At 39.2% G+C, this 13,416-nt stretch overlaps 1 protein-coding gene across 3 annotated transcripts in view; it reads right to left on the bottom strand.

The window, feature by feature from the left end:
- Nucleotides 1–701: 701 nt before the first annotated feature.
- LOC124621855 (tropomyosin-1) overlaps nt 702–13,416 on the bottom strand; it is a 104,336-nt gene continuing 91,621 nt past the window's right edge. For all 3 annotated transcript variants that reach the window (XR_006980577.1, XR_006980578.1, XM_047147309.1), the window contains one exon: nt 702–1,525. Coding sequence is in view for 1 of the 3 variants with exons in the window: in XM_047147309.1 (XP_047003265.1) it covers nt 1,443–1,525 (83 nt within the window). In the remaining 2 variants the exon portion in view is untranslated. The remainder of the gene's footprint in view (nt 1,526–13,416) is intronic.

Below are 13,416 nucleotides of genomic sequence, written 5' to 3'. Positions count from 1 at the left end.
CCCTATTTATTTAACCAAATCTTGCTTCCATTCAACATTAATGTCATCGCAAAAGTTTAATACAATTCTTTTTACTCTTGATTTTGCATCTAAATATTCTATTTCTGTTCTTCGAACTGCTAGAATTTGTGCACAATTTACTTGTATCATTATGGTAACTCATATCTCTGCCCGGATATTTAAATGTGACTACTCTTCAGTTTTGTTGTTGTCCTCTTTCCTTACTTTGTGTTTACGTTGGAAGGCCATAACTTATGTTTAAGATAAAGAGATTCTAAGATTGTATTGTGTATTTTTTTGGTTAATCTAGCCTACTAATAACTGGACTTTATTTTCACTTTCTTGAATTATTACTTTATCATCTACAAAAAGCAGTACTCTTGGACTGGAGTACTTACCGATTTAAATCCTCGATAATTTTATGAGTTCCATTGTCTATAGACACCATTAGTACAAATGCCAAAAACAGTGAGTCACAGATAATATCCTTTTCTCTTTCAGTCATTTACTTTTATCTTATCCGCTCTTTCCTGCTATTCGTTTATTACTATCTTTGTTTCACGGTATAAATTGTTGATGACCATCATGAGATGTGGTCAGTAACAACTTTTTTTCATTGTTGCCAAAAAATTTCATTTGAAACTGTAAACAATTGTGTAAAATGGTTCAAGGTAAAATAATTCAGAGCAAAGCAAAGCTCGTTGAACGTCACAGTTATTTTATTCGAAAAATAAAGTGGACACTAAACTTCTGGTTTAGTTCAATAATTTAATTAAAGAACTAAAATTTACAGATATTGAGCTTTTAGTTGACATATCTGCTCTATATTTAAAACACAAGTACTCTCAACATTGTCAATATGTTACTCCATATCAGAACTGGTCTCGAGTATTGTCCAGTTAACTTCTTACAACAAAACTGAAAGAAGATACAGAAAACATAATAGTCATATGATATGTTGAATGTGATGTTTGCACGCGTCTAATTTTATGCAGGCTTTATCGTTGAAAATCGTGGTATGTGATGAAAAGTGTGAAACATCATTCGGCGCACTTAGTTTTGAGAATGCGCCTCCCGTAAGATCCCCATGGACGTCAGAATGAGTGGACGATTGCCTGTAAGTTTCTTTTCCCGTATCAATCGATTTTAAAACAAGCCGAAGTGGAGAAAGACAGAGAGAGAAAGATAGAAAGAGACAGGAGCTGCTGAGCGATTTTACAGCTACATTAGAGAACGAACGTAGGAGAAAGAGAGAAGCGAGAAGAAAGGAAGAGAGAAAACACATGAAAAGCATTGTTGTGAGTGGCAGTGCCATTTGCCAGTTGGTCGTTGTTGCAGGACTCTTGCTGCCTTTGGTGGATGTCGGAGGAGATGCGGCAGCCTGCGAGATGATGGCGCTGGTGTCGGTGGCAGCAGTGACGTCAGAAGCGGGTGGCTGTGCTCTAGTAGCCGGCCAGCTCGGCGAAAGTGGAGTCCATCTCGTCGGCCAGCGACTTGTATCTGTCCTTGTTGATGCCCAGCTCGTCTGCGAAACAAAAGGTACGTCGCACCAGTTAGCGAGGACAGACTGGCAAAGCCTGCTTGCAAACTGTCGTTCGTCATTTCCCGTTATATTACTATGTATACCGATATATGGTCAGAGAAACAGCTTCATAAATGACTCGCGTTGAACACTGAAAGTATATAGTTTCTTCAAATCTAGCGTACAAACACTGTATGTGAGTGGATGCTTTCCCGGTAAATTACACTGATAAAATCTTATCGGGGAATCAGCCGAGTGGCAGCGTCTTTTTTAGTAACGTTCCAACGAGTTTCTTTCTTGTCACAGTCGCCTTGTAGCAACATTGCAACGCGTTTCCTAATATTCATCGTTGTCTGAAGATAACGAGTAGGAAACTCGTTGAAACAATTTGCCTGATATTCCTAGAAGACTTCAGAAGTCAAATACTGCATTGGATAGTTAAATGTCAACTACAATTCCAGCTAACGAATATATGCAGGGTTGGTTCAAGAAGATTTCTCCATACAAGCGGCATATCGTCGTCTGGTGCCCCCCCTCCCACACACCTTCCTCAAACGTTAGCTGCCTTTCCTAATTAAATACAGTGATGCTGCAAATGGACTTGCTTATTTTATTTTAAACTAAGAACTACAGAGGCAATCATCTGTACCAGAAATAAGTTTCTTAATCTTATTCCAGTGCTCAATACAAAAAGAGGAAAAAATTTCAGCATAATGTTGTTTCTGAGATCTTTAAGTGAAAACAGAAAGAGCTAGAACTACCGTATTGTTCTAACGCCAGTAAAAATGTGCTATCTCTTTAAATTGAGTAGAAAGGATGCATATACATAATTTGTATTATATTTGAGTTTAGTAATGCAACTGTTTAATAATATTATTTTGAAATTATTTCAATTTACATCAGAAAAAGTGGGACAGAATGCAAAAAAATCACATAATCTTATATTGATCTCCGTAGCCAAGCGTCGCTGTATTCGGTGCGGAAAGATCTGGGTTCGATTCCTGGTACCTACTGAGTTTTTTCTGAGTAAAGGGAGCCTCGTAAGGAGTCCACTCAGCCCTTGTGAGACCAAATGAGGAGCTGCTTGAATAAAGAAGCAGCGGCATCGTCTACCGGTAATAAAGGCTGGAGGGATTAGTGGCATGTTGATCACATGTGTCACGATCATAGATTGATCCTCGTACTGACTTATAGGCAGCAATCGGAACAGGCCTAAGGCCTAATGCGTGAGTGGTATTTACTTACTTTACTTGCATTAAACATAAGATACTATTTAGCTGCGTAAACTATATGTTACACGTGAAAAAACTCAGTAACAAGTAGTTACATTTTAGAAAAAGTGTAATGAAAGTAGTTACAAATTGAGAAACATGGTCAACCGGCCGCTTGGGTCACTTGAACCCTAAACCGGGCCCGAATACAGGAAGACGACACGTCGATACTCAACTTTATGGTTTAAAAACATAAAGGCTATCGTAAATATTATATTCATTATAAATGAAGTAGTAGAGACTTTTAAATACTTAAGAGAATGGATCTGACTCATAGAAAAAAATGCTGTGAGAGCACTCATAAACAAGTTGAATTTAGCATACTAACTCACTATGAACATCTACAGTAAAAAGAAACATTCGATCAACGTCAAATTAAGACGTTACTAGACGCAATAGAACCTAAGGCTTTATTATTTTTAAAAGTCAGAACCACGTAAGAACAGGATTATGTAGGACCCAGAACTTGCGGAGAAAGGGACCTGAGCACATTAAATATTGAACTTCCTTGTGAACACGAGAACTGAAGTACGCGGGATCTAAGAGGTGCACAGGGATATGACAAAATCGGAAAACAGGAAACATATTTGCTACAGGATAAATTTCACATCAAAAATTGATGGTGCCATAGGTCTCTATAATTGGATTAGACCCAGGAAAATCAAGTAATGGACGGTAGAGCAAAGAAGGTTGCAAAGTATGACAATGAAATAATATTGTAACAGAATAAGGACAAGAAGAAAAGGAGCTCATCCGAATTAACGAGTTCTTAAGATGGGCAGAAAAGAAAGAAAATGCTATGGCATCTTAGAGACGAATTCTTCCGCTAAGAAGACATTGTCTTAAATCAACTTGCCAATTGTGAAGCGTGAGGAAACGTGAGTTAGGTTGGTATACTTTATTTGGAGAAACGCCGTATCACGCATTAGGCTTTTTGCAGTTACAGGCAACACACAACAACACACTAATATAAATTTTTTCTCAAACGTTATTAGGGGTGACCATACGTGGTGTCATGAGTACGACCCAAACACCAGGCAACAGCAGAGAGAATGGAAAACTGCTTCATCACCACGATTATGTCTACTTCTGCAGCTGAGCGATCAGCGTCTCTAATTTCCATGCAGAAGACCTGGCTTCAATTACCGGTACTTCCAAGGATACTTTTTTTTTCTCTTGAGGCCAACTAATGAGCTACTTGTTTGAGAAGTAGCGGCTTCCAGGTTCGAAAAGCTGCTGACAACGTCTAGGAAAGCTGCATGCTGACCGCAGACGCCTCCATATCACATCCAAATTACCCCATTAGCAGAGGATGACACAGCGGCCAGTCAGACTTGCGTAGTATTCAGGACCCGACTGGCACGTTCATTTTTGTCTACCACGACTGCAGACAGTAGCTGATATTAATGGAGGAAACGATGGTGGTTTGTCTTTTACCATGGAGAGGGCAGTTCACCACGAATTTGTCCTGTAATGTGTCGTAGTTAACCAGCTAGTGACGTGTGACACATAAAAGTGCTACTAAAATGTTTGCGTGAGGCATTATCTCCTCCAACATGACAATGTCGCCGGCCACAAAGAGTCTGAGAAACTCATGTGATGATAACATACTTGGGCGGAGTATTTTAATAAATGGCTTTGTAAATGGCTGGCGGTGACTTACATTGTTCTCTAGAGTGAAAAACATCGTAGAAGTCAATCTTTCTCAGGAAAGAAAAGTCGACAAAAATCATTTAAGGAACTTTCTGAAATAATTTTGTGTGGATCTAAAAACAGTACGCATCAATGGATGAAATGTTGAGACAAGTGCATTAGGACACTACTTTCATGGTGATCCCAATTGCAAACATTTTTGTGAAGCTGAAAGTATGTAACTAATTGTAGATTCTTTTGAGCACCCTCTCATATATATAATTTTCTCATCCCCACATCTGTTACTCGATTGTCCTAGCAACTACTAAATGAACTATCGTTATGAATGATAAACTCATCCTAGTAAGTAAACACACTGCTCCAGCATAAAAATTATAGCTGTTCCTAAAAGAAGTAGAAGTTACAATATTAATTATCACATAGATTGAAAGATACAAATTGTATTATGCATATTTTCATAATGCCAAACAGTGTACACATTACTTATTTGAAGTACATTTATCTTAACTGATAAGTCTTTCATATATTTAAAATAACTTAACATTAATTATGTCTTAAAACTAATATTATTGGGGCCAGCCGCAACACACACAATTACTTAGAAACACATCGAAGGAAAGATGTATGCTGTAATAATTCATCGTCAAAACAATGTAAATAGTAATCTGCGTTGCTGCAGTCATATTGGTCGGCCTGCTGCTTATATTTTCATTAATTTTGTGCTGTAGTACAACAGTGTTCTCTTCAACTCTTTGAAGAGGTGTTATTTAGTTCTAACTCGACTCCTTTGGCATAGTAATTTTTTCTTCAATAACATTTTGCCAAACATCTATTGTCTCAGGATTTGATCAAAAAGTTCTCTTTTTGCTTTGTGTATTTCCTGCATGAGACGACTTTCTCTATTAATTTTTTTATAAATTATTAAACATCTTATTCCTTATAAAGTATTTGTTTTCATTGTTAAATGAAGTTTCCATGTCTCTACGTTTAGGAAATAATTATCAAATACTGGACTAATGGTCGCCAGAATTCATCAGTGCTGTGCGCGTTTAGTATTATTACCATGCCTTGAAAGGGTATAGAAGGGATGTTAAGGGCGTCCGATGTTGAGTACTCACTGTAACGGATACGGTAATACCGGGTTATCGTATGAGGCAGCATTATCAGTTGGCGGTGACGTGGGGACAGGTGCAATTTTTACGATGTTTTGGAGATGCATAGTGATGTTACTTCTTACATCATGGTGTGTAGAGCCATCGGATAAGATTTCAGGTTATGGATGGTAGTGATTGAAGGAACTCTGACTGCACAACGGTATGTCACGGACATTCTGCATCCTTATGTGCGACCTCTCACGTGACGATATGGTGGTACCCCTTTTCAAGAGGACAATGCTTCTGTACACATGGCACACGCCTCTATGAACTTTGTGCGTGATGGTGAGGTACTCCTGCGGTGAGAAAGATCTGGATCTCAGTCTGGAATAGAACATTCGCGAGACAAGCTCAGCTGTCAATTCCGTCCCATTGTTAGTGTCCAGCATATGAAGAACCAGTTATAAGAGCTGTTGGCCGGCCTGATTCAGGAGAGTTAAGGAGGCTCCCCCCCCCCTTCCCCCCGCACCGTGCATCCAGAACAGAGGGTGTGCAGCTTCATATCGATAAGTGGACTTGTATTGCACAGTTAGTTGTAAATTGACTGCAATTCGTAATTACTGAAATAGTACCACGTAGCTACTCAATCAGCGAAGTTTCATTTCGTCTCCTCCTTCTCTTATGGGTGTTTTATTTATTTATTTATTATGCAATATATCATATTTCTAAAGGTAGCAGGGGTAAAATGCAGGGAGCGAAAGGCTATTTACAATTTGTACAGAAACCAGATGGCAGTTATAAGAGTCGAGGGACATGAAAGGGAAGCAGTGGTTGGGAAGGGAGTGAGACAGGGTTGTAGCCTCTCCCCGATGTTATTCAATCTGTATATTGAACAAGTAGTAAAGGAAACAAAAGAAAAATTCGGAGTAGGTATTAAAATCCATGGAGAAGAAATAAAAACTTTGAGGTTCTCCGATGACATTGAAATTCTGTCAGAGACAGCAAAGTACTTGGAAGAGCAGTTGAACGGAATGGACAGTGTCTTGAAAGGAGGATATAAGATGAACATCAACAAAAGCAAAACGAGGATAATGGAATGTAGTCGAATTAAGTCGGGTGATGCTGAGGGAATTAGATTAGGAAATGAGACACTTAAAGTAGTAAAGGAGTTTTGCTATTTGGGGAGCAAAATAACTGATGATGGTCGAAGTAGAGAGGATGTAAAATGTAGACTGGCAATGGCAAGGAAAGCGTTTGTGAAGAAGAGAAATTTGTTAACATCGAGTATAGAGGAAGCCGTTTCTGAAAGTATTTGTATGGAGTGTAGCCATGTATGGAAGTGAAACATGGACGATAAATAGTTTGGACAAGAAGAGAATAGAAGCTTTCGAAATGTGGTGCTACAGAAGAATGCTGAAGCTTAGATGTGTAGATCACGTAACTAATAAGGAGGTTTTGAATAGAATTAGGGAGAAGAGGAGTTTGTGGCGCAACTTGACAAGAAGAAGGGACCGGTTGGTAGGACATGTTCTGAGGCATCAACGGATCACAAATTTAGCATTGGAGGGCAGCGTGGATGGGAGACCAAGAGATGGTATAGGGAGACCAAGAGATGAATACACTAACCAGATTCAGAAGGATGTAGGTTGCAGTAAGTACTGGGAGATGAAGAAGCTTGCAGAGGATACAATAGCAGGGAGAGCTGCATCAAACCAGTCTCAGGACTGAAGACCATAACAACAACAACATTATATTTTGGGGACGTCTGAATACCATCGTATTTGGATCTGGCGCTGGGTGACTCAACAGGATGTCAGTGGTGATAATGGACTGCCAGTGCTGCTTTAAGGGCGCTCCATGGCGGGTGACCTTACGGACACGCCGACGCCTCTCTACAGATTACCAACAATGCGGACGCCGTATCGAACGGAGCTGTTGGCGTGACTCACTGTGCGTGTGGTGTGGCAGCGAGGAGAAAAAACGGCGAGCCTGAGGTGAGGCGAGGTGAGGGTAGGCGCTAGGCGCCTGTGTCGACCAGCCCAGCCCAGCGAAGCGGAAGAACTTGACGCGCCACGCCCCTCCCAGTTTGCGTCTCTTCTCACATAAACGCCGCTACAGCGTGCCTCGTTCTCATTACAGGCGTCACATCGAGAACATGGCCGCCAACGGCAGGTTCATCTCTCTGAGCGACACTAGCGTTATTGCATCAACAGCCAGTTTCTGTAGAGATATCTCGCCGACCGACATCCCACAGTAAAAGCTTCGTTTAATGGGGAAGGAAATGGTGGTGTATGTGCATTTGCAGCATAAAAAAGGAACGTCCTTAACCCTCGAAATACCAAGGGGCCAATTGGGGGTGGGGTTAGGGGTAGGAGACCTGTACTTTATGCCCACCTTTTAAAAATATTGTAATTTAGTCAGTCAATATACATTTTAAAGTTCTAAAAAAATATTTATTGTTTTTAACGAATTCTTCTGTCGTATTCCATAAATATTTTACATTTCTCAGTTAAACATAATCCAAAAATTTAGTTCTTAGAAGTGATCTCACTTTCTGCAATCAATGTCATATTCAGTATTTTAAAGTTCAGGAACTTACTTGCACATCAATATCTCTTCACTAAGTATGTTAGAACTAAAAGTTAACAACAATGAACAAAATTTTCATTTTCAAATTTTTTTGTTGATGGTCATAAATTTCCCCCAGCATAGTAGTTCACATTACTGAAAATGTGTACATATTGCTAAGAATGAACATCCAAGGGCCATTTTCGGGTTCTGGACCCTACTTAGACTTATGAACCTATTTAAAAATCATATTGTTAATAGAAATCAAGAACAGTTAAAGATTCTTTTTATTTTTTAGGGTCGTAGCCTATCCTCGATGTTATTTAATCTCTACATTGAACAAACAGTAAAGGAGACCAAAGAAAAATTTGGATTAGTAATTAAAATTCAGGGAAAAGAAATAAGAACTTTGAGGATTGCCGATGCTGCTATAATTCCTTCGGAGACACCAAAAAAGTTGGAAGAGCAGTTGAACGGAATGGACGGTATTTTGAAAAGAGAATATAATATGAACGTCAACAAAAGCAATACAAGGATAATGGAATGTAGTCGAATTAAATCGCGTGATGCTAAGGGAATCAGATTAGGATACGAGACACTTAAAGTAGTTGATGAGTTTTGTTACTTGGGCAGCAAAATAACTGATAATGGTCAGAGTAGAGAGGGTACAAAATGTAGACTGGCAATGGCAAGAAAAGCATTTCTGAAGAAGAGAAACATGTTAACTCGGATGTAGATTTAAGTGTTAGGAAGTATTTTCTGAAGGCATTTTCCTGGAGTGTAGCCATGTATGGAAGTGGAAATGGATGATAAACAGTTTAGATAAAAAGAGAATAGAAGCTTTCGAAATGTGGTGCTACAGAAGAATGTTGAGGATTAGATGGGTTAGTGGCGTAACTATGAGGAAGTACTTAATAAAATTAGGAAGACAAGAAATTTGTGACAACTAGATCAAAAGCAAGGATCCGTTGATAGGGCACATTCTGAGACATCAGGGGATCGCCAATTTAGTATGTGAGGGAAGTGTGTGGGAGGGGCGGGAGAAGTCGTAAACGGAGGCCAAGAGACGAATGCAGTAAGCAGAATCCGAAATATTTAGGTTTCAGTAGTTTATCGAAGTGAAGACGCTCACACGGATAGAGCAGCATGGAGAGCTGCATCAAACCAATCTTTGGACTTAAGAAACAACAATAAAAACACGGGTATAAAGTCGCCCCCCGCTCCCGTAGGTAATGCATGTTATGGAAAATATGTTGATAGTGGTAGGGTTAAAAGAGAAAAAAGGCTGCTACTGTTCATGTCGCTCTTCTCTTTAAGCCTCGACGTCACAAATTTGGTGGCGGTTTAAAAACATTTAACATAATTACCATAGGTTAATCACTTTTTAATGAAAAAGAGCGCTTTCATTGACAGATCATTCAGGCAATAAAAGCCAGTTTAATAACGAATGACATATTGTCACGAGAGATCTCACAGATGGATAGCCGCGCTGGATTAGCCGAGCGGTCTAAGGCGCTGCAGTCATGGAATGTGTGGCTGGTCCCGGCGGAAGTTCGAGTCCTCCCTCGCGCATGGGTGAGTGTGTTTGTCCTTAGGATAATTTAGGTTAAGAAATGTGTAAGCTTAGGGACTGATGCCCTTAGCAGTTAAGTCCCATAAGATTTCACACACATTTGAACATTTTTGAACAGATGGATAATTTTTTTCAAATATTTATTGTAACAGCCTTACGTGCAATTAGTCACATTTTATAACTTCATTCGGTCACTTTCAGTGATCATGTTCGGATCTAAAAGTAAAATTAAAGTAAACCATTAATAAATAACTATTTAAGAAGATAATGTGGACTGAAAATATTTAAAATTGAAAATTCTTAAAATTTTATCTGAATAAGTAAATAACATAGATTGACGCTATTTAAAACTTAAAATTCTTAAAGCATTACCTGATTAATCATGAGTTGTGGAAAATCAAACACCTTTTAAAAAAGATACAAGCTGTAAAATAAAAAGCAGAGAACTTCTGTAAACTTGTGGCAATATTCAGCGGTACCCAGTGTTATACTAACCCACTTCACAGGCTTGGAAGAGTGGCCGCATACACACTGAGCCCACGGTACACAAGCAGAAAAGACACACCTCAAACGCACTCTGGTGAGTGCTTCGTGCACTCAGTATTTTAGACCAATGTTGCAATTCAATTTTAAAAAGATGTTTGATGCTTCAAGGCTTGGTGCATTATCCAAACATATTCTTTGTTTTAAATTTATTGTATTACTCTCTTCAGGCAACATATTTGTTACATTTTAATACTGCTAACTATAAGTGGCTCTTCTCTCCTCCTTCCATCTTTCTCTCTCCTCTACCAATCATCCATGACACATCGTTCTGTATGATGCACGATGGGTTTAATAAAAAGCTGCATACGACTGAATGTTGAGTCAAGTTTACTATACTGCTGTTCCTTTTATTTTGCAGCTTATGATTATGTTCTTTTTAGAGAAAAACTTTAAGAGAGAAATTTGACTTTTCACAACACATGATTAATTTTAAATGTTGTGAGTCTATGTTATCTACTTATTGAGGCACAAATTTAAGAATTTTGATTTTAAATATTTTCATTCTACGTTATGTACATAAATAGTTATTTATTACTGTTTTATTTCATTTTATTTTAAGATTTGAAGATAATCATTAAATCTTACCGAAACTTATCAAATGTAACTGCAGCTGAGACAGTTACAGTACATATTTTAAAAAGCTAGTTCCTTTCTTAATTACCTGGTGTAACGATCCAGGCCAAATAAAGGTTTTTAATAAATCTACAACATGTGATTGCTTTTAGTGTGACATTGTGGTGATATCATCACAGTTTAAAAATTGCGAAGAGGAGTTAAATGAAAACCTAAAAAGAAACTTAATGAACACACTCTTTCTAGTGTCATTGTTCTATAAATTAGCAGCACTGTTACCAGTGTCGTAAACAACCTCCAACAGGTAGCAGCATGCAGCAGACAAGCGAAACGCTGCCACGATACCCGTTTTCAGCGACTGTCCCGCTTGCGGCATGCACCCACGAGGAATAGCGTTCTATCACACGTCTTCTGAGCAGCGAAAGCACGGAAAATATTGAAATTCTTTTTCGAATAAGTGTCCAGTAGGTTGAAGCATGTTTATCACTGCAACAAGTGTGCGAGTGGAGTAGGGAGTTCAGAAATGACTCGAATTCCGTAGCATACGCTCCCTGCTCAGGTCAGGCACATCACATTGTGACATTGGAGTTCATCGCAGCAAAACTGTGATGCACAATCATCGTGTGATGGTTGATGAAATATCGTCAAATCTGGACATTAGACATGGCTGAACAGTCTCATTATTCGTGACGCGCTTGGGGTTTGTAAAGTGTCTGCAAGATGAGTGCCATGGCATTGCACTATAGAAGTGAAAGAGAGGCATGTTGACGCCTGTGAAGAATTTTTAAGTGGTACTGACACAAAAGGTGATGAATGCTTTGCGTGTGTCTTTACAGGATATGAGACCAGAATATGCTACCATCAAGCTGAAACCAAAGAGCAAGAAAATAATCGCGCCATTTCACATCACCAAAACAGAAGTTTAGGGTGCAGCCATCTGGAGGGGTGGTTGTCCTGACTATCTTTTGGGATGAACGAAGTTTTATCTTGCAACGCTACACTATCACTAGAGCGTCATATTCGGATTTGTTAAAAAAATCAACTTCAGCCTGCAGTCAGATAAAATGGACGCGGGCGTCTGACTGCAACTGCCATTTTACAATCTGACCGGTCCCACTCATGCTGCCTGTGAAGCAACTGCACCATCACTGACTTCCATTTCGATTCTCACATTCGCCGTACTAAACAGAACCAACAGAACCTGCCTCAGGTCGCTAAGACGTGTTTAGACTGATCAAAGAAGCGATAGGAGGAAAGAAACGTCATTCCGATGAAGAGGTACACCAAGCGCACGAGACACCGAGACTTTTTTTTATTTTTTTTGTTTAATCAGGGAAATCTGTGCACTTCCCGTGCGCTCGAGGAAGTGTATTGGACGTCAGCTATGTCGAAAAATGGCACACTTGTCTTCCAATTTTTTTCCATAAATCATATTTAACAAATTATTATTATTTTATGTTTTCGTTCGACGAACCCTTGTATATTTTACTCTGAACAGTGTATTGGTTGGCCTGAACATCTATGCCTATGTCATTTGCGGATAGTTGTTTTCCATTTGCAACATACTCGTACAAAATTTGAAATTGGTACACTTCTGCAGCGTATATAAATAGATGTCTAGAACAACATATTTTGTTTCATCGTCCCGATATTGCGCAAACTGCATTCGTGATGTGTCATATTGCTGCAAAATGCTGAATTTAAAGTGCATACATGTTTTAGCTGACGGTAACGCCACCCAAGTTTTAGTTGGCAAGATTGTGAAGGTTTTGTTTCGCTTCAGTGGTAGCAACGACGCAGAAAAAGCTTGGATATTAGAAGGATAGGGCACTGTCCTTTTCAAAGAAAATGTGCCGACAGTCGTGTTAATTGATTTTAGAAAACAACGAAAATCCTAAATCTTGATAGGTCGGGCATGGATAGAGCCGACGTCCTCCCAACTGCGTGTTCATTGTCCTAACCATTACAGCACTTCCTCAGACGGTATTTCTACGTTCTGCTGGGTCATCTTTCCACGTCAACACATCTTATATCCTGAGACAATTTAAATCACAACGTATGCGTTTGTATAGCACAAACTGCGCATTCGCTTGTGTCCTACCCATTTATGTAACAATGAAAACTAGCATGTAGTTATATTACATAGAACTATTTTGGGAAAGTAATTCATCGGCTATGCTAGGACAAATATTATTGCAATTAAACTCACACTAGTGTCGGATGAAAATGAGGAGGTACAGACACATTTTTTACATTATGTATAAACTTTACATTATGTAAAAACTGCCTGATGAACCAAATACGGATATCACACCAACTATGTGACTGGAATGAGGAGCTTCTAACATTCTCAACGCAGAGAAGCCTTCAGACGTAAAAGTAACTTCGGGTGTGCCAGGGAGGTTTTATAGTACTATTACTTTCCACAATATGTATAAATGACCCAGTAGACAACATCAGAAGTCCATGAGACATTTCGTGGATGATGCTGTTGCGTACAGAGAAGTCGCGGCGCTAGAAAATTGTAGCGAAATGCATGAAGACTTGAAGAGGGTCGACACTTGGTGCAGGGAGTGGCAAGTGACTCTCAACATTAAAAACGTGAGAGATTACGAA

This window comes from Schistocerca americana, chromosome 7 (assembly GCF_021461395.2).
Source record: "Schistocerca americana isolate TAMUIC-IGC-003095 chromosome 7, iqSchAmer2.1, whole genome shotgun sequence".
NCBI lineage: Eukaryota > Metazoa > Arthropoda > Insecta > Orthoptera > Acrididae > Schistocerca > Schistocerca americana.
The sequence above is the reverse complement of the archived record's forward strand: the minus strand, read 5'-3'. Positions and strand labels throughout refer to the sequence as shown.